This window comes from Temnothorax nylanderi, unplaced genomic scaffold (assembly GCF_030848795.1).
Source record: "Temnothorax nylanderi isolate EJ_2023f unplaced genomic scaffold, tnyl_v1.0 TNYL_tig0005_pilon, whole genome shotgun sequence".
NCBI classification, from domain to species: domain Eukaryota; kingdom Metazoa; phylum Arthropoda; class Insecta; order Hymenoptera; family Formicidae; genus Temnothorax; species Temnothorax nylanderi.
The window spans coordinates 1,498,119-1,524,959 of NW_027249067.1; the positions used below are offsets into that span (position 1 = coordinate 1,498,119).

At 45.1% G+C, this 26,841-nt stretch overlaps 1 protein-coding gene and 1 long non-coding RNA gene across 2 annotated transcripts in view; one reads left to right on the forward strand and one right to left on the reverse strand.

Annotated features, from left to right (window-relative positions):
- The window catches only part of LOC139776190 (uncharacterized), a 113,106-nt gene that overhangs the window by 7,910 nt on the left and 78,355 nt on the right, over nucleotides 1-26,841 (reverse strand). The gene's annotated exons all lie outside the window — the stretch shown is intronic.
- On the forward strand, nucleotides 4,445-26,762 carry LOC139776846 (uncharacterized). The gene is made up of 18 exons (XM_071713836.1): nucleotides 4,445-4,472; nucleotides 5,422-5,475; nucleotides 6,865-14,088; nucleotides 14,911-16,878; nucleotides 17,683-17,960; nucleotides 18,404-18,751; nucleotides 18,837-19,160; nucleotides 19,236-19,595; nucleotides 19,730-20,042; nucleotides 20,128-20,747; nucleotides 20,829-21,206; nucleotides 21,293-23,881; nucleotides 24,223-24,509; nucleotides 24,572-25,121; nucleotides 25,211-25,495; nucleotides 25,660-25,903; nucleotides 26,007-26,350; nucleotides 26,439-26,762. The coding sequence occupies exons 1-18, from the start codon at nucleotides 4,445-4,447 to the stop codon at nucleotides 26,760-26,762; spliced, it is 16,518 nt and encodes a 5,505-aa protein (XP_071569937.1).

Genomic DNA, 26,841 nt, shown 5'->3' on the forward strand with positions numbered 1-26,841 from the left:
TCGTCGTTAATCGCATGCCACACGCTTTACCGTATTGTGACGGAACTACGGAAGGAAGAGTATGAATGCGGAAAAAGTACGATCGCAGGAAGCTACGATTTACTCGATGTCTCACAGTTAAGCGTCACGTTAACTCAAGGAGTTTCAATGAATCACCGATGTTTCAAATGTCAGTTAATGCTATACGCGTTTAACAAATATTGAAATACGAAGTTAATATACAATTGTAATTATTAATTAAGCACAATGGGTTCAAAAACATGCAAATGTTAAAATCACGCTATTTAATTCCTCTCAAAATGTAAAAGAAAAACAAAAAGAATAATAATAATAAAATTATTTTTATTTTTAACAGAAAAAATTAACGCTATTCTTCAAATCTTCTTTCTATTAAATTAAATTTAATAATTCTTTTTAAATAGAAGAATTAATTAATCAACTCAAATTTTTATTTAAAAAATCAAATAATTTGCATATGACAATTTAAATTTGTCATTAATAACTGATTTGTAAATATCAGTTATATCTGGTTCTGATATAATATACAGAGGATTTAAATATCAAAGGATATAATTAACCGAATATTAAAAATTAAAAATTAATATCACCTGAGCTCTCTATAAAAATCAATAACAAATAAATATTTAACATTTAAGAATTGTAAATTATGTGAAAGTGAATATGTAATAAATTAATTGAATAATCATTAGCCTCAGAGATAAGAAAATGATAGTTCGAAATAAAGTAGTGTATCATATGCAACCGATGAAACATCTCTCTTAAGGTTGAAACGTGTTTAGCGGGGTCTTTTCCAGGGCTAGTCTCTCATTTAAGCATACATATGCACTATCGATTGATTGCTTCAGAATTCTGTTTTAATATTACAATTCAAATTAGCAATCGTGTCGCAAATTTCAATGGCGTTATGGCATAAATGTCACTGAATAGACAGGATAAGTGATTGTTCTGTTAAATGAATTCCGAACAGAAATAAAAATGATACTAGTTTGAACCTAAAGAATCTATATATACACACATACACCATATGTGACAAATATTCATGCGTCTCTCCCATGTATCTTTCTTGATATTACGTATTGATACTACTACACTATAAACATATAGAATTTAAAAGACGATAGAAATGGAATAGTGAACTAGATGTCGTCGATATTGCACGCTGCACATCATCAGATCGTTTCAAAGACATGAAAGAGGATCTATCTGCTTCGATGAAAGCAGATACGAAATGGAGTAACAAGCAATACCGTTACTAGCAGTCGTTGCAGAAGCCGCCACCGTCTTTTGCCTTTGTTTCTAACATCATTTTTGCGATGGCGGGATGATAGCTCGGTATCGATGTACATTCTCTTTTTTCATTGATCAAGAGATGCAATCGCGTCATAGAAATTTAGAATCTTCAGACATAGAAATGAGAATTAAAGAAATAGAGATATTATCTCTTTTTCTTAGAAAACAAATATACCGAAAAAATACTTTAATTTTTCTGAACGAGATAACTTTTTAATAATTACAGTTTGTAAATAATTATAAAGAACGGAAAGATATACTTTTCTTAAATAAATAGATCGCATCTTTTCCTATTTCATTTTAGACGAAACGGTTTCACTAAATAAAATAAATAATCTGTGCGGTATGTAAATGACACGTGAATAATGTACCTCTTTTCTCGCCCGTCGGTTTACTTTCTTTTACGCTCGCACGAGCGCGACCCATGTTAGCCATGTCAAGAGACATTTATACGATGTGAAAGAGCAAGAAAGACGTCGGATATTGCGGAAGCAACTTGTCATTTTCCGGTTGGTTGACTGGACATAGCTACCCGATGGATATTGAACTCACAAATCTCACCGTGGACTTGTCGCTCAAACGACAAGTAAACGCGACGTTACGCATGACAGAGGATTATAACGAATAACAACGAATACCGAACCAGTATTTATACTACGCAAATTCTTCTGCAAGTTTCTTCCGGAGGACACCGACTTTTCTCTCTCTCCCGCGGTAATTTGATCGTTCCAGCAAAAGCGTCAGAAGCGTCACGCGTATAAAGTAGTTTCATAAGAAATATTAGCGTTTATTACAGCGGGAACGTTTTTAACATGTCTAAAATGTATCGCTTTAAACGTACACGTGCACTCGCGAAATTCGCCGTTGGCGTGTGGCCAAAGTGATAATTTAAGGAATTCGTATCTGCCCGAGACCGTATCCGTTGGTGCCACCGGTTACCGGTTCCCACGATCGAACGCTTTCTCTCTCGAACCCGTTCCGTGGCGCCTGAAGCGCGAGATTTTATGTTGCTTACGCGATTTAGCGTGGAGGATCGATACGTTCTCAATTAACGCGAGACAATAGCGCCGGCAGAGTTGTGGATCGATTGAAACGTCTTCTCTGTGAAAATTTCGCGAAGATATTGCACACGGCTTTGGAGCAACTGGGTTTCCAATCGCATGCTTACACCAAGAAGCAAATCGTCCCTTTGTGAAATTCGAGTCCTCGGCACTTTTTGCGAATGCAATTAAATGCAATTAAGTGATAGAAGATGAACGAAAGTACCGACGCGGAACGTCGCAGGTATTGCCCGGGTCGGTATTGCAAGAAATCATTGAGCAAGCGAAAGTAATCATCATTATTCTCGGTTTACCACATGTATCTACGCGCGTCTCGACTCAAAGCAAACACATTCCGGAGTGGCCGCGTCGACTGTTACACGGCCAGTTAACTCGTTGCTCGCAACGTGAGAAATTAATTCATAAGCTGCCGCCGCGCCGCGGCAAAATCAGATTTCGACAAATTGCGTGGATCGTTTGCTTCCTCATCGTACATTGTTCTCACTTTTTGGGAAGGGGCTTTCACCGGAAAACGTGACCACGCCGTTAATGTGATTCGTCATTGTCTGATGTAAGCATCGCGAAATTAAACACGCAAATTCAAAAAATGTTAATAAAAATAAACATAAAGAATCTTTATCTAACTTGGAATCAAGAATCTCAATTATTACTTATCTTCGCTAAATGTTTTAAGAGATATATCTTCATTAGTCTCTGTTTGTATCTCTTTATCGCATACGTCTTGCGTATTTATGGTATTGTTCTGGCTAGGTATGGTCCGTAATGTATGATGTCGCCCACTATTGAAAGTGAGATTAAAATCGTGTCTTGCATTGGTCGACGACTGCGTTACCTGCGTTACCTTGATATCCGCGTCGCTCTCACGCACGATACTTAAAACTTACGACACGTATTGTCAGGGTTAACGTGGACATCCATCGAATGCACTATGTAGTTCACTAAATACAGCATAATTTCTTCATTATTTTGGATAATAAAATAATTTCGTAACAATATAAAAGTAATCCAATCAAAATTGTTAATTCAAAATACGCTTGAATTGCGTAAGTAAAGGCGCAATTTTTAAAGTTATAATCCCTAAAAAGTGGTAAGATCGAATGCATTTATGGATTTGCAATGCTCTTTTTTATTGCGGAATGTTGATGACCCTATCCATCATTGTGGAATCTCGTTGGCGCAACACACCACTTGTCGTCGCCGTTAAACGCCACCGAGATTGGCCGGGAGCAATCATCGTTCTTACGGCGAGAAAAAATCTTTCGGGGCATTAGCCGCGGGTCGTAGATAGCGCGACATGAATGGACGAATTGTTCTTACGAAACGAGCGTAATCCTCCGGAGGATTTCTCCTCGCTCGCGTATCGTACATGAAAACGAGCTCAAGGTAGCCGTCGCCTATGCAACCGCGATTATGCAGCTGCGTACGTGGAAGTCGATCGTCAGGTGTGGGCCCCGCGTATCTCCTTACCGACTTACAAACGCGAGTTAAACGCGCCTTCGAATAAGTACCGCACTGAAGCTGTAACTTAACGATATCGTGCGAGCGCGGGAAACTATGCGGGGAAAATTATGCGTGAAACCATGCAACTCGAAAGTAGCAGAAATGGTTCGTCGACACGTCACACTGCCATCCGGAACGTTTTTTCGCAATCTTATTCAACGTTCGCTCACAATTCTGCTACGTAGTAATCCTGTTACGTAGCGTTATAGGCTTCGTTAAGGAATGTGTTTATATAAAAAGACAAATTTATACAATTTTGTTCGAAATCTTATCCCAGACTTAATATGCATGATGAGCTGACGCGGCAGATTGGCGTAATCGCGACGACGCGCGACGCCGGTGCATTTCATAACGCAATTCAAGCCGCATTGAAATAACGTGATGCACGAGGTGCACGATGTCGAACACGAATTCTCTCTCCCACGTACGTCAGCGCGCGACCGCGATCGTTACCGATTGTTGGGTAACATGACGCGACGACCGGTTTGTCGGGGGCCGCAAAACGGCTCGGCTGGCTGGAGGCCAGACGCCAGGGAAAGAAGGGCGACGCGCGAAGTCGACCAGCTGACCCAATGTGTCCGGGGGACGAGTATGACCTCGGTACGTCGGTCCCGATTGCCACGATACCGAGAAATGCCCGTCGTCGAATAAACCGGATGTCACCTGCCCCGGTCAGCTCCGCGAGTTCAACGTCACTGGATCATTGGGTAAGTAATGGTCGCGATGTATGGGCCCGACATTCTCAAAAGTGGAAATGTTTCCGTGACAAATGTTTCCAAACGATTGTACACTACAAAAGAGCGTTCAAGAATAACGCACGATATATTAAATTTGTTGTTGATGACTGTTTTTTGCGTGCATCAACCTGTTACCACAATCATATATCATATATGCTGTAATACGGAAAGGTGCTCATAGCTATCTATCGACATGCAGCGTGTGCAGCCACGTGCACACGCAAGTGCACAGGCGCTCACGTGCACACGGGAAGAAAACGACGTAGAGAAAAGGAGTCGGTCAGATAACTGTACGTCCCGGCCTCCGGACGACATCTTCGGTGTCATCGGCGTCTGGAGTTCTCTCTATGCCCATTCCCATAGGTGCAGACCTCTCTAGACACGACATTTGCCTTCGCTTCTTTTCCTGTTTGTCTCTTCTCGGTTTTTTTTCCCCCTTGAATTGCGAGTAAACGCGCAATTGAGTCTTTGAGATCCCCGAAAAAACCTTATGAATACTTGAAACTTCCATATCTGTGTTCGTACATATCAAAAGGGAAGTTGCTATAAAAAAATTTCTACGAATGTGAAAAAATCAATATGATGACATCCGTATGACGCATAGCAATTATTTCGCGAGGAACTATGACGATGACCAAATGAAGCTCCTACTATCATGACATCCTTCAATAATTTCCTTTCACCACCCACGCTTCCTCTGCCGAACGCATCAAAGCGACCTTGTGTCTCGCTCACATATGCAAATTAGGTATATTAAATAAATTAGTTAAAAACATGCGCGTTAAAAAAATGTCTCTTTTCTTTTCTTGCAGATGGAGTTTTATCGAATAATGTTAGAGCTTCCAGGATAGAAAGGGATCTAGAGGGTAAGTCTCTCCGTAAATGTTTACGTAACGTGTCTAACAAATGTATGCTAGTCGTGACACATTTACGACACCTGAATCACACCGATACACGCAGACAAGGATTGCACTCAAAATTGAGCTTTTCTTCGAACGATTTTCTATTTGTATCCGATAAAAATATTTATTTTTGTAGTTTAGATTTAACGCTCCCGTGCGTTGAAGTTTGAGTGCAAATCTGTAACATCAAATGGTCTTTCCGCTTTGTTCTTTGTCTCTGCTCTCTAACTTATCTCTTCTCGCGATACATCATTTTGCGTATCTAAATTATCCATGTGCGTGTTGACGCGAGGTGCGGCCGTGTAAATACATTTCTCAAGCGGGTAATACATTTTCCTGTCGCTGAGTTGACTACAATATGTATATGTCATCTCTGTTTCGGTGGTATCTGGCTTTAAGATCTGTCATACGATTGATTGCGAGATGTTCCTCCCCAGGCCATGAAAATTCATCACGCTGCGCGGAAAGCTTTTTAGACATTTTAAGCACTGTTTTAAAAATTAAAAATAATAAAGTAACAATAAAATTAAAAAAAAAATACTATTTTATATTTGAATATATTATTTTAAATATTTTCATTTTCTTTTTTTATAGCAAATACCGCTCAATGTGTGTGATCTTGGAATTTTCAGGACCTAGGGGTTGTACATAAGCAACTTAACTAATATCTTAAGTAACTAAGCAACTTATTAGCTAAATATCTTTCTCTCTTTTTTCTCGTACGCATGCCTAGTTTTTCTCACTCTCTATTTAAGGAACAGCATTTTTTTTCCGAGAAGTAGGGTAACGATGCAAATTAAGCGGGGTACCGCGGATAGCGTTGCAACAAGTGTCCTAGGCTACGAAAGAAGAAGGCTCGTCTATTAAGATCGTCTGTCTCTTTTTTTCTGTTTCTGTTACTGCTCCCGTCTGCTCCCCGCCTTCAACTCTTCTCAACAACGGATGCCGTCTGCCTCCAACGTCCGTCCGCCACTCCGTCTCTCCGACGACCTACATTACGATAACAAAAAAAAAATAAAATAAAAATGAAAATATTACGACGCGAACCGTCATCGACCACCGACGCAAACGAACGACGCTGACGTATACTCGGTACGACGATTATGACACGGACGGGCTTGTAAACGTGAAACGCGACTGAACGAATCGAATTCGATGCACACATTTACGCTTGATTCCAACTCAATCACATTTCGATAACTTCGATGTCCCGTTTTGTTAATGTAATCGCTTCTCCCTCATTTCTTCGTTTGTTCGTTTCCGACGATTCTATTGACAAATCATCGACGCGACGTGTTTCTGTGCCGTTATAACGTTACTCCTCGTATATTGCTTTCGGACTTGGCTACTTAGGAGTGACCACGGTCCTCTTGGTATCGGCACGTCCTGGAAAGTCCGTACCACCTGTTGGAATATTGACAAAAACGGCACGAACGTTCGTGCAAGATGGTGCGAGTACAGAATTCGCCACTCAGGTTCTGGGCACGACCTTGGATAACGGTCGCCTTTACGCGAGAATTCTATCTACGTCCAGCAGAGTGTTCTATGATAGAGAATCGGCACCGGATCCGTCGAGTCCCTACATCGTTTACCCGTCGAGGGCGCCGGAAAATGATTGGCGGCTTCGAGTGGCCCTTGACAACGCGCCAATCAGAGCTATCGAAGAGATCGAAGTGCTGAGTGGCGACATTGACGCAGAAAAGAAAAAGGAAACCGGGAATACCTCGAAACTGGACGAACTGTCCAAAGAAAATGACATATTCAATAAAAGAGAGCTGAACGTGGACACGCAGAGATTTAAACCGGCGAAAGTTCGACCAGCCGATAATCTGCCCACTTACACTGTCAAACACGAATACGTGTCGAGTAACTTTGATTCGCTCGACGATGCGCAGTCGAAGACCTTCAGGCCGCGAGTGCCGAAGATCTTTAAACCGCAGGTGAAAACTCCGCCGCCGAGGAAGCTGGATATAAAGCCTCTTGCCACGGTGACCTACCACGGCTTCGCGGATTTCACAACCACGGTCGGCGATACCGTCATCGTTTTTTCACCGAGCACGTCGCCGGCGCCCATGGGACGTCCCGCCACCACGATCAAAGGCGACGCCACGCTTCGTCCGGATGACGGTGTCGCGGTATCGAAGATCCGGCCTACCACCGTGATGGAACACGCGAGAACCGATCGGCCTTACGAGGGTGATCGGAAGCACGGCTCGGACGATCAGTTTCTGAGCGCCATCAATCGCGGCAACATTCAGCCGAGCGTCACCGAGGAAATCGATCCCGAATCGTCCAAGAGATCCACGGAACCACTACTGCTGGTGCCCGATGTCGAGACGGGATCGTTGAAGCCGACGGGTCTTCTGAAAGTCGTCGATTCCACTACCTCGTCGGACGGTACTACGACTCATTATAAGAGCCACATTTATGGCACGTATATTGGCACGAATTATGCGCAAATCATTCACACATCTTCGAACGTGTACTTCTTCCCGGATGATGCCACTGCAACGTACGGTGATGACACAACCGTGGATTACGGTACGACCGAAACGGAATCCGACGATCAGGATACTACGGTCGAATTGCCTTCTACCACGCCGACGACCATCACAACCAGCGAAGACGAGATGAATGAACTGACTACGCCGTTGAGAGGCACGACCGACAGTGTCTTAACGACATTAAAGGACATCTTAGAAAGCGCGAGAAGAGTATTGGGAACGACCGAATCGGTCCTACCGACTTTAGACGATGAAATTCCTAACGACATCGTGCCAGGAGATCCTCAGGGTCGTAGTATCAAAGGCGGATCTTCTCAAAATAATCTTCGACCCGGACTTAAGCACGGATCTGGTTCAGACGCGGAAGAGAAAGCGACATTAACTACTAGATTATTACCGTCCACCGTCTACAAGACATTCACGTACTTCACAACTTTCTTCATTCCGGGCGACAGCGATCAGACTACGACTTCGATACGTTCTCGGGAGGTGGTCTCTTCCGAGGTAACCTACTTGACAGAATTAATTCGACCTACCTCGACCAAAAATTTGATTCGTCCTACTACTTCTTTGCCGTCAGGCACAAGGCACCGAACACCGAGCCTGCCTGATGAAATCGAAGAAGAGCAAACTACTAAACAAGATGAGGAGATAGAGCTCATTTTCAAGACCCTATATACGACGTATACATATTTAACGACGTTCTTCCAAGAGAATACATCTAGCGTGTCTAGTCGGCAAGTTGTCGAGACTAACGTTATCACGCAGACTGTTGGGCCAAACGGTGTTTCCGCTGTCGTCGCCAGTCTCTTCGGAAAAGATGAATCCGCTCTAATATCGCCAACGACGATATCGCAAAATATCTTGCCGTCGGTAATAACGAACGCTCGTACTCCTGAAGAGTTTAACAAAGGTACCGAGCCTGACGAGACGACGGAAGGAGGTCTAACTACTTTCCAGCAACAGGATACCACGGTAAACGAGAACGTTCCGACGGAATCCATTACGACTGTTGATGATTACGAGACGTCCGATGGATGGACCACCGATTTAGAACCGAGCCCCACTCCAGCTATGGCGAGCGCAGCGGTAAAGGAACAGGTGAAGACGTATTATACAACGTACACGTACTTTACCACTATTTTTGTGGACGACGAGACAGAAATCGAGACGCGAACCGAAGTCTTCACTAACGTCGTTACGGAGACTATAACACCAACCAAGGTTCAATCGGTTCCGCAGAAGACGGCTCGGCCAACGACACCGAGATCTGAACCTGCCGAAAATAAGCCTGCACCTCCGCCAGAAATTTTAGCTTATCTAGAAGCTCTTCAACGTCAGAAATCGCAAGAAGAGGCACTTTTATTAGCAAAAAAAGTCCAGCAAGCTAACACCGATCAAGTAACGCGTCCTGACGAAACTACTGAAAGCAATACCGAGACTACGACAGAGGTGCCTACCACCTTGGAGGATCGGCCCACCACTGAGCGTCTGTTCCGCAACTTCCAAGTAGGCGCACAAGTAACGCCCAATCCTCCGACCGACGTGGAAGTTCTAGGCTCTATGATCACGGACGTCGTGTCCTCTTCCAGCTCTGGTGGTGGCACTGTTTTAGACGTGGACAAGAGAAACATCGTTCCTGAGGATCAGGAATTGTCGGAGTCTAATAACCATGAGGTAGAGCCCGCACCGACGTTGCTTCTGCAGACCAGTTATACGACTTTCACGTACTTCACGACAATGTACAAGGGCGACCAGACGAATGTCGCCAGTCGTTTGGAAACAGTTACGAATGTCGTCACGGAAACTTTGAGGCCATCCCTCGTGGTGCCGGTTCCAACCAGCACACTGCCGGTAACATATTTCACGACCTTTACATATTGGACGACGTTCTACAAGGGTGGTGATACCATAACCACTAGTCGCGAGGAGACAGTCAGCAACGTTGTCACCCCGGGCGTCTCGCCCACACCTACAGTGGAGCTCGGCGTGATAATGACTTACACGCCGACTGTAAATCCGCCATCGGAGGACGAATCAGCTAACGAAGAGGAGTCCAAGATCACGGCTGATAACGAAGTGACACCTCTAGGCAGCGGTGCGCCTGAAAAATCTATCACGAACAAACCGATTACAACCAAACCTGATAACCAGAGCGCCGTGAACGCTTCGTCAATTTCGCCCGAGCCTACGACCTTCTACACTACATTCACTTACTTCACTACATCTTACGTCGGAAATGAGACGATCTTGAACAGTAGATTGGAGACAGTAACTAGCGTATCGATACCAGACGTTGCGACGCAACAGGCGACTGGCCGCGCGATCGGTGGACCTGTGTATCCGTCGATTCAGACAATAAATACTGACGAGAAAACCGTGAAACCGTCAAAGGTAACCGATTCGCTGAAAACGGGCTTGATTTCGACGATACGTTCAAGCGAAGTACACGAAGATACCACGACTCACTACATGACAGATGTATACGGTACTTACATAGATGGATATTATGCTCGAGTGGTAAAGAGCTCGACGAGGCTAGAAACTCCGCCGTTATCTTCTTCGTCGATAGCCACGCCGGTTCTCCCTACGGGAGTTCTATCTTTAAATAAAGGAAGTGTGGTAGATGCCGACGAAGTCACCACCGTTTACTTTACGACTAAGCAAATCGGCACGCTTTTCGAGGGTACCTACGCTAAGGTGATCGAAAGTACGTCAAGCACGAAGATAGACGAGGAAAGAAAAGCGAGTATTCCGCCGACTCAGGGTCACCGAACTGGCCTCGTACGCTTGATTCAAGGCCAGATGGAGAATAACGGTACCACCACGTTTTATCAATCAAAAGTGATTGGCACGAGCATCGAGGGAAGATATGCTCAGATTATCGAAAGTACTTCTAGCTTCTTTGTGCCGAGTTCCACGGCGAACATCGCGCCGACTTCGACGCTACCTCCGAGTCAATCGACAGGTATTCCGGGAGTATCACCTTCGCCCGCCGTTATTCAATCCTCTTTATCTGAAGACCACACAGATTCTGCTGATCAAGACGAGGATTCCGGTCAGGATGAGGAAGATGATGAGGAGGGCGAGGAAGACGATGACGGACAAAGTTCTAAAAAGAAATCACGATTGACATTCTCCACGAGAAAGAGAACTTTCACACCTGTGATAAGGCCGTTCGCCTCCAGAAACAGACCGACCTTCAATCCGAAACGCAAAGGCGCGCAAGCCGCGACGACTATTACCAGAACGGATATAACTCCGACAATAACTGCCACTTTGGCCGGTAAGGGCAACAGGTTCGCATCATCGCGGGGTCGCGTCACATCGCCAATCGGCCCGTACTCCTCGACGTTATCTCCGTCAGGTTCTTCCAGAAGATTTTCAGGCAGACGCGGAACCGCCACTACTACTTCGAGCTCGGCATTTCCAGCGGGCAGTACCCGAGGCAGAGTACAACCCAGAATAACCCCGTCGTCCGTGTTTCAAAGCAATCGACGCGGTCCCACGTCGGTGAGAGGATCCTCCTCCAGAGTTGCAACTCGCGCTTCGAGTTCCGCGTTTCCCAGTGCCTCGTCGAGATACCGTTCAGGTATTCGACCGTCGTCGACGTTACTGAGAGGGCAACCTACTGCCAAACACGACGATCAAGAGAACGACGCGAATGAGTTCACCACGACCACGCTCGTAACGGATGAGACACCGTTTACAGAAGACTTCGACGGTGAAACCGTTACCACTCCTCTGCAAACTACGACAGAATCATCTAGAAGATCGACGAATCCGCTCCTGAGATTCCGCAGACCTATTAATTTAAACAGCAACGGTAGAACGGTAACTACCTCAAGACCACCGACGACTACAACTCCGAGACGATCGGGAAATTTAAATAGACCAAGCGCGCCAACGGTTCCTAGAGTGACCAATGGACGAACGAATACCAGAGCAACTCCTCCGGTATCTACGAGAACGCGACCGAGTAATACAGGTTTGTTCCCACCACGTGGATTTCTCGGCAGAAAGCAAGAAGTAGCTACTGAAGAGCCAACCGAAGCGAATGAGGGACAAACCGAAGGTAACGAAGGTTTCGAGGACGAGCCCCTTGAAGAAATATCGGACAATGATTATGAAGGATCGGAACATGAAGACAGAAGATCTAACGCGAATGTGAATCGTCGTTCTGGAAAAGCTGCTGGAGCCGTCGTACAAATTAGACCTTTCGGAGCTAGAACAAGAAGAGTTCGTCGTCAGGCTAGCCAGTTGAGGGCATACAGCAGCCGTTTCCGTAGACCCGCTCAGTCCTCTTCTGCAAAAGCGGAAGAGAGATCTGATTCATTAGACGTCGCAGCGAATAAAGAAGACACTATAAAAGTAGCAAAACCTACCGCTCGTTATAATAATCGCGCGCGAAGTTTAACGTCTCCACAATCGCAGAAGACATCTAACAGTCCCGATCAAACAGCGGAAACGTCGGAGTTATCGAATCAGCAGAGTAAACCCAGAACCAGATCAAAGCAGCCTAATGGAAATAGAAATGGATCTGTCAGAATAAAACCATCACCGGCCTCGAATAATGGAAGACAGTTTACATTAAGGGAAAAGGACTCATCTGCGAACAGATCAGCGTACAAGAGGCCAACTACCGGTCCGAGAACGAACGGTAGATCTACAAGTAAACCTGAAAACGGAAGAGTGAGGCCACCGAGACTCCGAAATGAATCTTCCAAATCAACGGGATCAACGAATTCTCGAAGAGTATCGTCGTCTCGCTCAAGATCGACGAACGGAAGAAACGGGAACAACAGGAGGGTTTCTACAAGAGGTAGAGGATCTTACGAGGACATTCGGGAAGCGCCTACCGTATATCCGAACTACGACGGCACCATAACTGTGACGCATTATGTACCGACGGAGGTAACAATTCCTGTGGTGAACAACGGCGTCACGGAACATCGAAATATTGTAACGGCACAACCTAGCACTGAAGTCCTCGGGCCCTCTCAGTATAGCACGGTAACAGTTGGAGACGGAAAGCCGCTCGTGGTGATCGTTAGCGAAGTGACGGGTACCAATGTTCAAGGCCAGGCCGAGGTTACACGATTCTTGCTGCACGAGACACCCACCACTCGTATCTCGCACACCCTCACGAGCCTCGGTGGCCGTCGCGTCTCTCAATCAGTTATTATACCCACAACGGTATACTCCGTGGAGAACATAGTTTCTACGGTACAGCCTTCCTTGCCCGGCAACGCTCCCCTCGCCAATATTCTTCTCTCGCAATTACTTCTGGGTCAATTAGGTCAACCGAATCCTCTGTTACAACCCCAAGCTACACCCACCACGCAGTATAACACACGCACCACCTCCTACGTCACTACAATAACGAAACATCAGAGCACTATCATTCCCCTCACCTTTCGCGGGAAGGAGATTCTGACGACTTTGGTCGATTCCTCGACCGACGTCGTTACCGCGACGGAATTCATCACGGACACCGTCGTGGTGACCCCAACGGTCGCGATACCGGCGGCCAACATAAATTCCCTCCTGTTGTTGCTGCAACAACCGCAGACGCAACCGCAGAACTCCAATCCATTGCTGGATCCTCTGTTCGCGGCTGCTCCGTTCACGCAGAGTAACACCTTACCGGGCGAAGTTGAGAGAAGACATCAGCCGGCCGATTCCGACTACAGGCACGACAGCTACGAGTATGACGAGGAGGACGACGTGGAAGACTATCAGAAGTCATCCAGGCCACGCGGGCGCGGTAAATCGAACGACAAGAAGAAGGAGACCAAGGCCTCCGCAGCCAAGTCGAAAGCTGAATCTAGCGTGGTGACGCTCTACGTTTCCGGCCGCAGACCCGGAGAATTTAGCACTGTTCTGAGTACCGTGAAAATCAACAATTCCGCCACCGCGTCCAGAAGACGAAGAGACGCTTCGGAAGGAGCGGTCGAGGTCCGACCTTCCGTACCGCCGTCGTTGCACGCCGGACCGGTAGCCGTTGCCATTCTGGCGGGAAGCGAAGATATCGACTCACACGCACCAACACAAAGTCTCGAGAGCGTAGTGGGTGACGTCGGACGGCACATTTCCACGTCCATCTATACCTAATCTTATCCCCTCTCTGTTATACAAAAATCCCTCCCCGCGCTCCTCACCCTCTTCTCTCTCTTTCGTCCTTATATTATAAGTCCATAATTTTATTAAAACCCACTTAAAATCGCCCCAGAGGCTAACCGCCTTTCCCAAATCTCTTTCATCCGGAGAGCGTCGGTCCAGCTTCTTCGGGCACGTCGTAGTGGGGGAAAAAACGAGCAACGTCGATGAAAATCGAAGTTGCTGCGTATGTAATATAGACAATCCCGAGAGACTGCCGGGATCCCTTTCCTTGAAGTTGTATAAAGGAAGGGTAGTCGACAGCTTCAGTGAAACGAGAACCATTCGCGAGGATGGCCGTCTTGTGTCCGTTCTGTTCAGTTTCGCTCTCTCCCGACCTCTCTTGAATATCTTCTCTATTTCCTTCTTAAAAGTATCCTCTTCGAGCGTCGTCCCACATCTTCCTTTTACTAACACAGCCTCGATCTGCCGCCGCACGCGCGCCCACACGACAAAATCGGACATGATACTCTTCCGTCTCGCCAACAACATTACAAACAGACAACCGCCCGGTAACGTTACTAAAACGCAAAGTGACAAAATCTAATCGGACGAGCACACAAAAAAATCAAACACGAGATGGGAGCATTAACTCCAATCGATTAACGCATCACGAAAGCAACATCCAGGAATGGCTTTATCGCTGCTTGATCATATAGATTTTCATTAGATCGCAGAGTGAACTTAAATACAAGGCGAGATATGATTCGAACAGATGAGCGGAACGCCTTTGCAGGTAATCTCTACGCTGAATCGGTGCAATACGGAAGTAGGAATATTGAACTCAACGGAGAAGGTACCGTTGACACCTGGTCCACAAGTGAGGATTATATAAATAACGGAAGGATCAACGATGATGACGAATCTCTTGGAGAGGCACCGCGAAAGCGTGTTAGAATTCGAGTACCCGTCGTGCGTAGCAGAACTGCTAGGCAACACAAGTTTACGGTCGTTAGACGTAGACCCTTGACACCTCGCGTCACGTCTACCACGCATGCACCACGAAGAATCGTGGTGACGCGTGTCAGAACTCTCGGATCGGGCAGCTCGATTTATCCGACCGACGCACCGGCAGAATACGAAAGTTACCAGCCTACTGGTTTTGGAAGGCACAAAGTAACTATAACAAGGCGTAGAAAGCTTCAATCTACGCCGACGTCAAGCAAAAATAAAGTTAGAGTTACCAGGAAGAAATTAGTCGCGGTGCGTCCGATACAACCGACGTCGACTTTTGCCGTTATCACTACTGGATTCTTCACCGCGCCTTCTTCCGAATACGATGAGTATTCAGATGGGGAAGAGTACGAGGTTGTTAGAGGAAAAGATCACTCCGTCGTTACGCCCGGTCTCGAAGAAACGCCGAACCTTATTGACAACAAACCAGACGAGGAGGCGAGTCTTGTATCGTTGGATGCCAGCTCTGCCGTATCTAAACAAGGCACATCAGACACGCCGGTGATTATCACCGACAATTTCTTCTTTCCTCCGTCTGACAACGAGGAAGATGAAGAATACGAAGATGACACAAGTACTACGACTGAAAATGCAAATAAAATTACAGTTTTAATGAAAGACGAGCATCCCACAATTTCTCCCGAGGACGAAGATAATATTGTGTCTAATAAGAGCGATGTTAAGAGTGACAATATTACTGTAACGACACCGATCAGCCAAGCTACATCAGCAAAACCGTCCGAGGAGCAGACAATAAAAACGCTTCAAGAATCCGATAATGCATCGATAAGTATAACAGAATCGGTACCAACTACCGAACTTACACGTATTAAAGAAGATGGTGACGATAAATTAGCAGCAAAAGAGCAAACCACTACCATTGCCACTCTTGAAGAGCAAACTACTTTCATGGACATCACTACAAATGTGTCGGATGAATCTACGAGCCTCCCCGATAAAGAAAACATTACGACGGAAGAGCATATTTCATCAGTTACCGAAACGATAGAAAGTAAAGGACAAGAATCAATCGAAGCTCCTGAAGATTCTACCGAACGTAACGTGATGCCCGAAACGATCAGTGAGAACCCGGAAGAGATACCGACAGTGCATCCCATTCAACCGGATGTCATAATTGATTCTAATTCGACCCATATTTCTCTAATCGGAACGGTCTTCCCATCTGATATCGCGATCGCGCCGAGCTTCGAGAGCGTTATACCGCTCGAGACTACGAAATCACGCGACACCGCTACGTCAAATTATCTCGACGACTCGTACGTACCAAGCGTGATACCCCTCGGCGCAAATTATACCCGCGGAACTAAGTCCTCGTCGGTCCCCGCGACGAAAGTCACGAGCGAGATCGCTTCGCCTACGCCGGAGGAGATCGAGGCCGGGCTAGCGGATGATCTCTATCTGTCGTTGTCTCGTCTCGATTTCCCCGAGATCTTGCCGTCGAAGTCGAGCACGATCGATCTAGAGACCAAATCCACGCCGGACCTCGCGTTGGAGCCCAGCACGAGCGTTTATTACACGGAGACGGTAGTGACGTCGACGCGACTGAGGACGTATACGTATGTGGTGACGCAACTTAACGGACTGGAGACTAAAGTGACATCGTCGACGACCGTACGACCGAGAGTGACGACACTTACGTTGACGGTGCCGGTCACGGTGACTGTCACTCCTACCGTGGAGTCGTCAGCCGGCTTCGTATCATCTGTGTATAATCCAGTACCCGTTGCCGGTGAGTAGTACCTTTTACCCATCTGAGACCTCTCTCTCACGACGATCGCACCGTGCACACAAGAACGTTGAAATTTTTAAACCCGTGTACGAAATATGTATATATGACATATTTCACCAAAAAAATATTGACTGAGATACGTAATTTTATTGAAAAAAAAATAACACGATAATTGACCATTTCCTCAACGTAAAGTGCACACGGTGATCGCCGTATGTAATATAATCCTTAGACTAATAAACTTTTTTTTCGCTCTAGACTTCCTGATTACGCGAATTCGGTTAGACTTATACGAAACGGACTGTTGGACTGTGTAAATGCTCTGTTAAATACTGTGTCAATTGGCTTCTGGTATTCTAAATTTTTTCCTGTACATTACAACCCTGTATGAAATGTAAATACTGTATATGACAAAACGACGCTGTACATATCTAAATTTGCGTTTTTTTTATGTACGATATATATACGAATATTAATCTCTCCCTATTAATTACTTTATCAACTGTATCGTTTCTGTAAAAATTCGTCCTACATTCGACTGTAATCCGAATATATTTAATTATTTCTATTTAATTATATGTATATTAATACAAATATTACTTGAGTGTTGATTTGAAGAACGTCAACAATAGGTAAGCTTAGAATCTCCCGACAGTACCTTTTACGTCGCTAAGAAATTTTGTTTCAATATCTTAAAAAAAAATAGTAATAAAATCATTATTGCGAAGCAAGTTTCCTTTATACATATATATGTATATATATGCAACAAGTTGCGAATCGTTGTTTATGGAATCGTAACGACAGGAGAATACGAGGCGAAGGATGAGGAGGAGGGGCGCAGGTTCAATTTAGCGACCCGCGTAATGTCGAATGGTGTGGAAGTCATTGTCGCCGGGCCGACTCCGGCTCTACGATGGGAAAACTCGAATCCACAACCCACCCTCACCTTGTCAGAAGCGGTGGTCATGCTCCTGCCACAGGATAAGCCGAACGAGTTTGTCACGAAAACTTGCACAACAACTTTCACGTACCTCAACACAATTACCAAGGATGGAACGACTACCGTTTCCACTGAGCAGCAGGTGCTTACGCAAACATATCTGTATACATTCTCCAAATAAGACCTTTACTTTAACTCCATTTCTCTCTCTTACATTTTATTGGTAATTTTAAACCATACAGAATGTTTCGTCTATAACTTAATCGCTCAAAATATAGATTTGTAAGAAAGAAATTACTGTTTGGAAAATATTAGATACATGTAAAAAAGATACATTATACAAAGAGTTAGATTTAATAAAATTCATATAATGTAATTTTTTTCAAAAAGATCTAGTAATCTTTAAATCAAGAAAAATTATTATAGAAAGATTTGGTTATGACATTGAGTATCTTTTTAATGATCTTTTTTCACACATTTTTTGATATCGTCAATATTAATGGAAATATTGTAGTCGACAATCAATATATTTGAAACATCCTACAATAATTCTCATTGGTATAATAATTTTGTTATTTCTTTTAGGTGGTAGCAAACACAGCGACAGAGGAACGGCACAGAAAACCTGGCTCCGAAACGGCAGCCGTGACTCTGGATATGTCTCCGACTCTACGTACCGAAGTATTTAAAACGACCTACACGTATCTGACTTTGAACACAGATCATCCGGATGTGAATGATGCCTTAGAAAGTAGTACGAAAGTCATAACGAACACGGTTACCGCGCCGCAACATTACCTAGACATGATTCTCGAGCCATCAGAGGCTCCGCGACCGGAAACCAATACATATCTCAGTACCAGAGTGTTAGAAAAGACGTTTATGGAAGAAGGTCGAACGAAAACAGAGACGGTCAGCGACACGATTACCCAGGTTAGCTTATTTTCTTACCGCAAACTTTTACGTCGGTATTCACGTCGCGACATTATATTATTTCTTCTTCGATTTCTATTTTTAGTTGATAGTGACAGAATCAGCACCTCCGCCGCGACCAACCAGCGTCACAACTACCCTGACTGCCTTGGACAACACCGACGGTAGCGTGACAGATATGACTAAGACGTATTACATCACGTACACGTATTTCAATACATTTTTGGAGAAAGGTAGCACGGTAATTCGCACGAACGTAGCCACGTCAACCGACGTGGTACTGGAGAAAGTGCCGGTGCGAAAAACAACCATGAAAACAACTCCGGTTAATCCTACGCCGGAGCCTATACAGATCTTTGCTACTAAAACATACCTTACTACATTCACTTACTTCACGACGTTACTACAGGTATTATATTACTACGATACTTGTAATACAATATATTTACGCACATACATACATTAAAAATCTCTCTCCTGTCAGGCTGGCCCAGATGGTGAAACGTCAACGACCGTGACGTCTCGTTCGCATATCGTTGAAAACGTTGTGACGGAATCAATAGCCCCGAGTTTATTAGACGCCGGATATATGAACGCCCTATTGACGACCGCACATCATTCCGATCCGGTGAAAAACGTCGTCACGGGCTCGACAATTATCTTCTTTGACGAGGAGGACCAGATCGATGCAACCGCGACTACGAATCTTCCACAATCAACCTCTACTGCGGAAATAAAAAAGCACGAAAAAGGTCCTACGAACACGACAAGTGTGGCGTCAACGGAAACGGCGTCGGAGGATGCTAACTCTGATATAAAGCCAGAAGATTCAATTGATAAAAAGGTATGTTTTATTTTTATATATAACGTTTTTTCCGGTAAATTAAGAGAAGCAATTTTTTAAATATTTATCACAACGAAACATATCAAATTACGCGAATATTTTACGTGTAAATGAGATTTGCAATTTTTATACAGGATAATAATGGTACTACGCTGTCAAGTGACGGACCACAAAATAAGCGGCCGAGTTCTCAATCCGGAGACGATGGTTCGGTTAGTAAGCCTCTCCTTAGTCTGGGTTCCTTAGGAATAAACAGCTTATCCGCTTTGGGACCAGTAATCACAGCGATGGCCGGATTATTGCAAGGAAAAACCGCGGCTACTCGTAGAAACGACAGCGTACCTGTCGCAGAGATCCAGGAAGTTACAACGCAACGATCACCGATCTACATACCCGTCGCAGAATTTGCTGACGGTGATATAGAAACCGCTGAAAGCCAACACATCGGTAACGATCCTCTTTCTTTCTCGTAATAATTATTATTAATGTTCTGTTTAGCGCGTTTCGAATACTATGCGGTTGTCTTTTCTAGCTGCCCATCTCGCAAATCTCAATCATAATTATATCGCCGAGACGCGCCACAAGGTGACCAGCAGTCTCGCCGACGGTATACCGATATCTCCGGGTGAAGTAATCACCGCAAACAGCGATGTTATCATAGGAAAACCGGGCAAAATGGCGCCGAGACCGCCGCAGACGTTTCTAAAGGACGAAGGGCACATCGGCATGAAACCACCACCGATACCGGTACCGAATATTCCGGTACATCCTGTATTAGAGGTCCTGGAGAACGATGACGACGTACAAGCTCAACAAACCGCGCAAGACGCGCAAGTGCAAATTTTGCCGGCCCATCAGGTTTACGAGGAACATTTGAAAGTACCGGTTTCCATTCCTCTTGATGCGAATCATTCGACAGGTCCTAAGCAGCCTCAAAAACTGCTTCCCGTTCAATCGTCACCGCCTAAAAGAATCACATCGAAGCAGGATATTCTGGAGAACGATCCCTTGCTAAAGCCACCCAACAGACCAAACGTAGAACAGTACGCGAATCCTAATGTAAATCACAAAATTCCGGAATGGAATCCGGATAAATATAGAAGACCCTGGAGTGCCAAAGATCCCTTAACGCCACCTGCGAGACTTGACGAAGTATGTTCCATTTGTATTATTTATATACATTTATTTGCGCGGTATATGTGTGCATCGTAACAAATAATAATTTATTTCAAGATTCATCCGGACAAGCCAAACGAAAAACCACATCCGACTTCGGCCATACCTTCGGGAGAACAGAAACGACCGCCGTGGGCACAAAAAGATCCTCTATTACCGGAGAGTTCTATCATCATACAGGATTCAGAGCCAAAACCGATTCCTACCGAGCCGATTGTCCATCAGGTCCCGCATGTCATTGATAGATCGACGGGGCAACCTTTATTGGTCAACATTCAACCCAGTCAAGTAGCTAATGTCGTAATTCCTCAAGGCGGCACACAAGCTCTGATTTTCGGAGATACTAACGAACCTCATATAAGTGGTCAATATTTTGACGATCCATCGCCTTATCCAGAACCTGAAGTTGGACCAGGTTTCGTTGGTATCCAAAAGGTATGTGTGATACTGATTTTAATATTAATAATATTAGGATATCATCGCGTAAAACTACGTTTTTTTATACCGCTGTATATGTCTAGGGCGAAGATTTTCCTCAATATTCAAATGAGAAGAATCCAGCCCATTACATGATTCCCCCATCACCATCTACCAACTTCAAGACTTCGTCTCCGAAACCAGGATTCTCTAATCGTCCGCACGCTGTTCTGTTGTCACCTATACGCGGGAGACCGCAGGAAGTGCCAGAGACGCCTGTACTAAGACCCGATAAGAGACCATCGGAGATTCATTTGATCAAACGACCTGACGGATCCGGAAATTCCGGTCAAGGCTACGTTCATACAGAAATTCTTGTACATCACAAGCCGGAGACAATAAACGTTCGACCGCAATCCGCTCCTCATCCGCCTGCCCATTCTCATGCACATTCCGCCCACCAACCGCCAGTGCGTGGCCATTTTTCGAATGGTCAAACCTCGAACCAAGCTCCACCGAGGCGTGTGGAAGTCGCGCCGACCGAAGTTCCGCATCGATATATATTCCTAGGAAAGCCAGATGGAAACGAGATAACGCTAGGCACCAACTGGAAATCCGACAAGAAGCCAATCAGATTCGCTCTGAATAATCGACCGAGGCCGCGACCGAGACCGACGACCAATCGTCCCTTAGATAGACACGTCTTCGTGGAACGACCTACTGGATATCCGCCGATTAGGAAACCAACGTATTCTGGACCACAGAGGCCACCGGTGAAAACGCACAACACCTTTGCGTTACCGCATCGCCCACCAATGAGTCCTCAATCCCAGGAACCTACTCGAATTACGTCTAATCTATTTAATCTTCAGATTGACAATCAGAACAGACCACCGCATATTTATCCGAATAAAAACGTAGGTAATGTCGCGTCGCCGACTTCGCCAACTGAGCAGAACGATCATGTGCCTACTGGAGCGATAGAATATCACAATCCTTTACATCCAAATCCGATATCAGAGGAAAACAAACATTCTCAAGTAGCCGCTACGAAAACGCAGCCAGGAGATAATCTTGAAAAGTGGCAGACTAATACAGAGCAATTGGATTCTGACATCGGTGCCTCGGAGTACGTCAATTATCAAAATCATTATCACGGAAAAGGAAATAGGAGTCAAGAAACCGACGGTCAGGATAAGAAAGGCATGATAGATTCTCAGAGCGTTAACCAAACTCTGAAATCGCAAACCTTATATGGACCAGTTGTTTCCATCAATACGGTCGTAGGCAAGCCGCTGGCAGTCGGGCAAGAACATGATGTAACTTACGACCGCGAAACAAACGGAAAACCATTTTTGCAAGGACCTCACGGTTCCTATAACACGAGACCTTACGAATTGCCCATAATACAAGGCAAGCCTTTCGGTGTTTACAATGGCTACGTGGATCCGGCCACTCCTTACGGATACAAGCAACAAGAGGGCAATAAACCCGATTACGAAATAGTTCACGGTATACCCGCTCCATATAATGAAGATGCAAAACTAACTACGACCAAGAAGACGCAAGGCGGACAAGTCACGACACTGAACTCACTCGAACGCGACGATACTATTGATTTGAAGCCACCGGCGATTATACCTCAATACGGCGTTGAAGTAGATAGGCCCGGAAGACCGTATTCTAGACCGATTAGGCCTGATCAAAGACCCGGTTTAACTCGGATCAAACCAGAGATATTAACGAAACCGCCGATTAAATTAGAAGTTAGACCCGATTACAGTGTAAAACGTCCGGAGAATGTCAAACCGAATACCGCGGAAATTTTTGTCAATCAAACATTGAATCACGGAATAAAATTAAATAATGATCTTCATAATTGGAACGTAGACGTAGCGGTCCCGGATATTGTAAAGTCTCAACAGAAAATATCGACCGGACATGGTTTCCGGATTTCCGAAACGAAAACAGCTGAGAATAAAAATGGAACTACATCTCGTCCGACTGCTGTCGGCAATAAACGTCCAAGCGTCGTTCGACCGGAGCATGGAACGTTCACGAGGGTACACCCGGAATATCCTCACATTTTGACGAAACCGAAGCCTCAAGTGCCGGAGCCGGTAATCGTTTCAAGCGGTACTGCGGGACTGGAAACGCACGGTCGTCCGAACAAGTTCTCCATGTCGGTCGAGGCTACGGGCGAGGAAGTGGACAGTAAGACGCAAACCGAGCGGCCACCCAGTATGTTAGTCACGAAAAATAATTCACCGCATAATAAAAAGAACGATGAAACTCTGGACACGGCGTACCAGACGAACTTTGCCTCCTCGGATTCTCAAGGCGAGCAGGACAAAATCAAGGAAACGAACGTTCCGTCTAGAACCATGATGCCGCCGCCTCTGAACGTGGGATCAAATCAATCGAAGAAAAAAGATCAAGAGGGACTTAAACCACCGCCACCGCCATCGAGCGACGTGCTCGGACTGTCGCCACCCCCGGTGGACATCACTACAACTCATGTACCGGTAGAGGATAGATTCGCTTTAATGACGACCGATGAGTCAGGCTTGAAGCCGCCGAAATATGTACCTTTGAAAGAATCGACGGCGGTTGCACGACCTAGCACAAATATGGTTCCGCCCAACCCGAGACCGTCGCTCACAAGACCTTTCCTCGTAGAATTACTGTCGCAGGTAAAACTTAAAAATTTTCGATTCGCGATTTATAAGATTTACACAGAAAAAATTAAGTGTCAAATCAACACTGATATACTTGTATATACGCAAGAATATATAATCTTGAAATGAGATTATATTGCGTTAAACGAAGAAAACTTCCTTGAATGAAGTCATTTATATAGTTAAACGAAGTTTTATATGGTTTAATTAAGAAAGAAAAGTTGAAATTTTTATAAAAAAATTATATATTCTTGCATATATACAAGTATATCAGTGTTGATTTGATACTTCTTTTTTTTCTGTGTACAAGATATCTATTCTTAAAACATAATCTAACGATATGTGTTACATTCTAGGACATGGTGCCGCCGCCACCGATATTGACAACTACGAGACCGCTCGAGATTGCTACTGTGAGACCAGCTGTCGCGGTTTCCGGTTCCATACAGATAGCCACTGCCGTCGCGACGTCTCATATCCCGGTAATCCAGGACATCGAATCAAAAATCCCAATTATTCACGGCACCGTCGACCTGCCAGTCGTAGTCGACGTCCCCGAGATCCTCAGGTCTGTGGAAACGCGAAGGACCGAACATGTTAGCATTTACACCGTGCGACCGTTTGATACAAGACCCGTGTCTAGGTACGTAAATTATTTAAATCTCTGTTACGAGCAGAATTAATAATTCGACTGTTGCATTTTAGAATCCCCATTCAATCGACATCGACGTTGTCCACAAATATAGTAATACCGACAAAGCTGCGACCACCTCAAGTAGATCACATTCACCCGAGCAAATCATCGACGATCCATCGCGATGTCGATCCGACGAGAACGTACGTTTTCGACATCCCACCAAATCCTGTTAAGCGACCCGAGCATCCGGTATTCTTAGAATCCAGCCACGAGAGCGTTCTACCGTCGACGAGAGTGGAGCCTACCGAATCTTTGACATTCATCGTAGGAACGGATAAAAACCAGCATTCGACGATATCGAACGTCAAGACGCAAAGACCGCAAGTAACCGAATACAGTATCGTGAATAAAACGGCGGACAAAGAGTCATCCGTGGTCGTCACTAGAGTCGATAGTTCGATCACTAAAGTAACCAGTACGTTGATACCAACGCCGGGCAACAAGACGCGTTCCGAGGCAAGCAACTCGACCACGCAGTTTACGAAGAACATTACAAAGACCTCCAGTACCGTCGTCAGGGATCAATCCAACGCCACTATACGTACGAAGCCAAAAGAGGTACGAGTGTCTCGATATGAAGTTCAGATAATTGTTATTTCTTAAATAATCGCAAGTACTGATTATATATCAATGCTCATAAATTTTAGGTGACACGATTCAAAACCTCGACAGTGACGAGAACTAAAACATCAGTGTTGGGCTCACCGCCAACGACGAGAACGCTTTTACTCACGCACACGATGACCACGACGACTGTCGAGACTGTGACGGAAACGTTGCTGCGTCCGACAAGCGTGGTGTCCACGATAACTTCGACGATTTTACAACCAATCGTTACGAGGGTACCCTCGACGTACGACAACGTAGCGGATAATGACTCCATATTTGTCGTGATGAGCGATCAGAAACCACCTGCGCCCGGAGCAGAAGAGGTATTGATTCACAAAATATAATATTATATATGCTATACGTCATAATAAACAGAATGCCCCTTTCATTAAGCGCGTTTTATTCACAGATTTATCGGTTTCTTGAGTTAATCTTCTCTTATCAAATATAAAAATTACATAGACGGCATATTTCGCTTGAATTTTAGGTGGAGGCTGAATACGGGGAAGAAGTTTCTCGCGACGAGCAGGATCCAACGGGCAACGAAATTCACAGAGTACTGTCGGGTGGAGTGCTTGGCGCGCCGATAGTACCTCTCACGCCAGTTGCGAGCCAATGCACACCGGAGTGTAAATCAACCAAATCTGAGATATGCGCCGAAGTAGGAACCGAGATGAGGTGCGTCTGTCGGCCAGGGTTCGCGAGAATGTTCCCGGATCGCCCTTGCAAACGTAAGTTCACAGATATATTTGTACACAATTTTTGACATTTTGTTTCGCGAATATATTGTTCGGTTCAAATATGCTTGAGTTAACGAGTTGTAATAATTTTTAGCGACCTACACGTACACGTTGCGCGTCGGTCTGGATCGCATCGGTCATGAATTCGTGGCGTATGACACCGCCTTAAACGACTCTACGTCGGCAACTTACAAACGTCTGGTAGTTCCGACGAAGGATGCTTTGGATAGAACTTTAATGCAGAGCGACTTGAGAGATGTATACAGAGGCCTCAAGATCGCTGGATTCATCCCAGATCCTACAAAGGTCGAGTTTCACGTGCAGCTGAGCGATAACGCTAACGAGACCAGATTGAAGGAGGTCCTTCGGAAATATTTAGTCGGAAGCAATTACAGCTTAGGTGGCACAGAGGTCTACGCTTCAAAGAATCTTGATTCGGTCAGTTGAATTGCGATATATAAATTGATAACTGCAAAAGTGTTTAAGGTATTCTGTCATTAATATTTCGTTCTGTAATTTAATTTAGATCGAGGCGGGCGATTTTGATGAATGCGCTTCCAAGGAGGGCGGCCCGCATCACGACTGTTCGCCCCACGCGGCGTGCTTCAACTTACGAGGATCCTATCAATGTTCATGTAGAGAAGGCTGGGCTGATTTATCGGAAAATCCAGCATATCCCGGAAGAGTGTGCTCACAGGCTCCACTGGGATGTGCTGGCTGCAATAATAAAGGTCATTGCGTCACCAATTCTCTCGGTCAAGACGTATGCGAGTGCTTCCCTTGGCACAGCGGTCAACGATGTCAAGTTAATCTCAAAGGTGAAGAAATTATGTTATATGAAGCGCAATAATTTTGCAATTAAGTCAGTTAACCAATGTTACATACGGGAGAAACGAAGCTTTTAAACAATTATATTTCCATATGTTTTC

Excerpts from the sequence above, each read along its gene's own strand:
- LOC139776846 (XM_071713836.1), top strand. The coding sequence starts at position 4,445 with ATGTGTCCGGGGGACGAGTATGACCTCG. Across the intron at positions 19,596-19,729 it reads AAGATTCAATTGATAAAAAG|GATAATAATGGTACTACGCT; the intron begins GTATGTTTTATT and ends ATTTTTATACAG. Across the intron at positions 21,207-21,292 it reads GTTTCGTTGGTATCCAAAAG|GGCGAAGATTTTCCTCAATA; the intron begins GTATGTGTGATA and ends GTATATGTCTAG.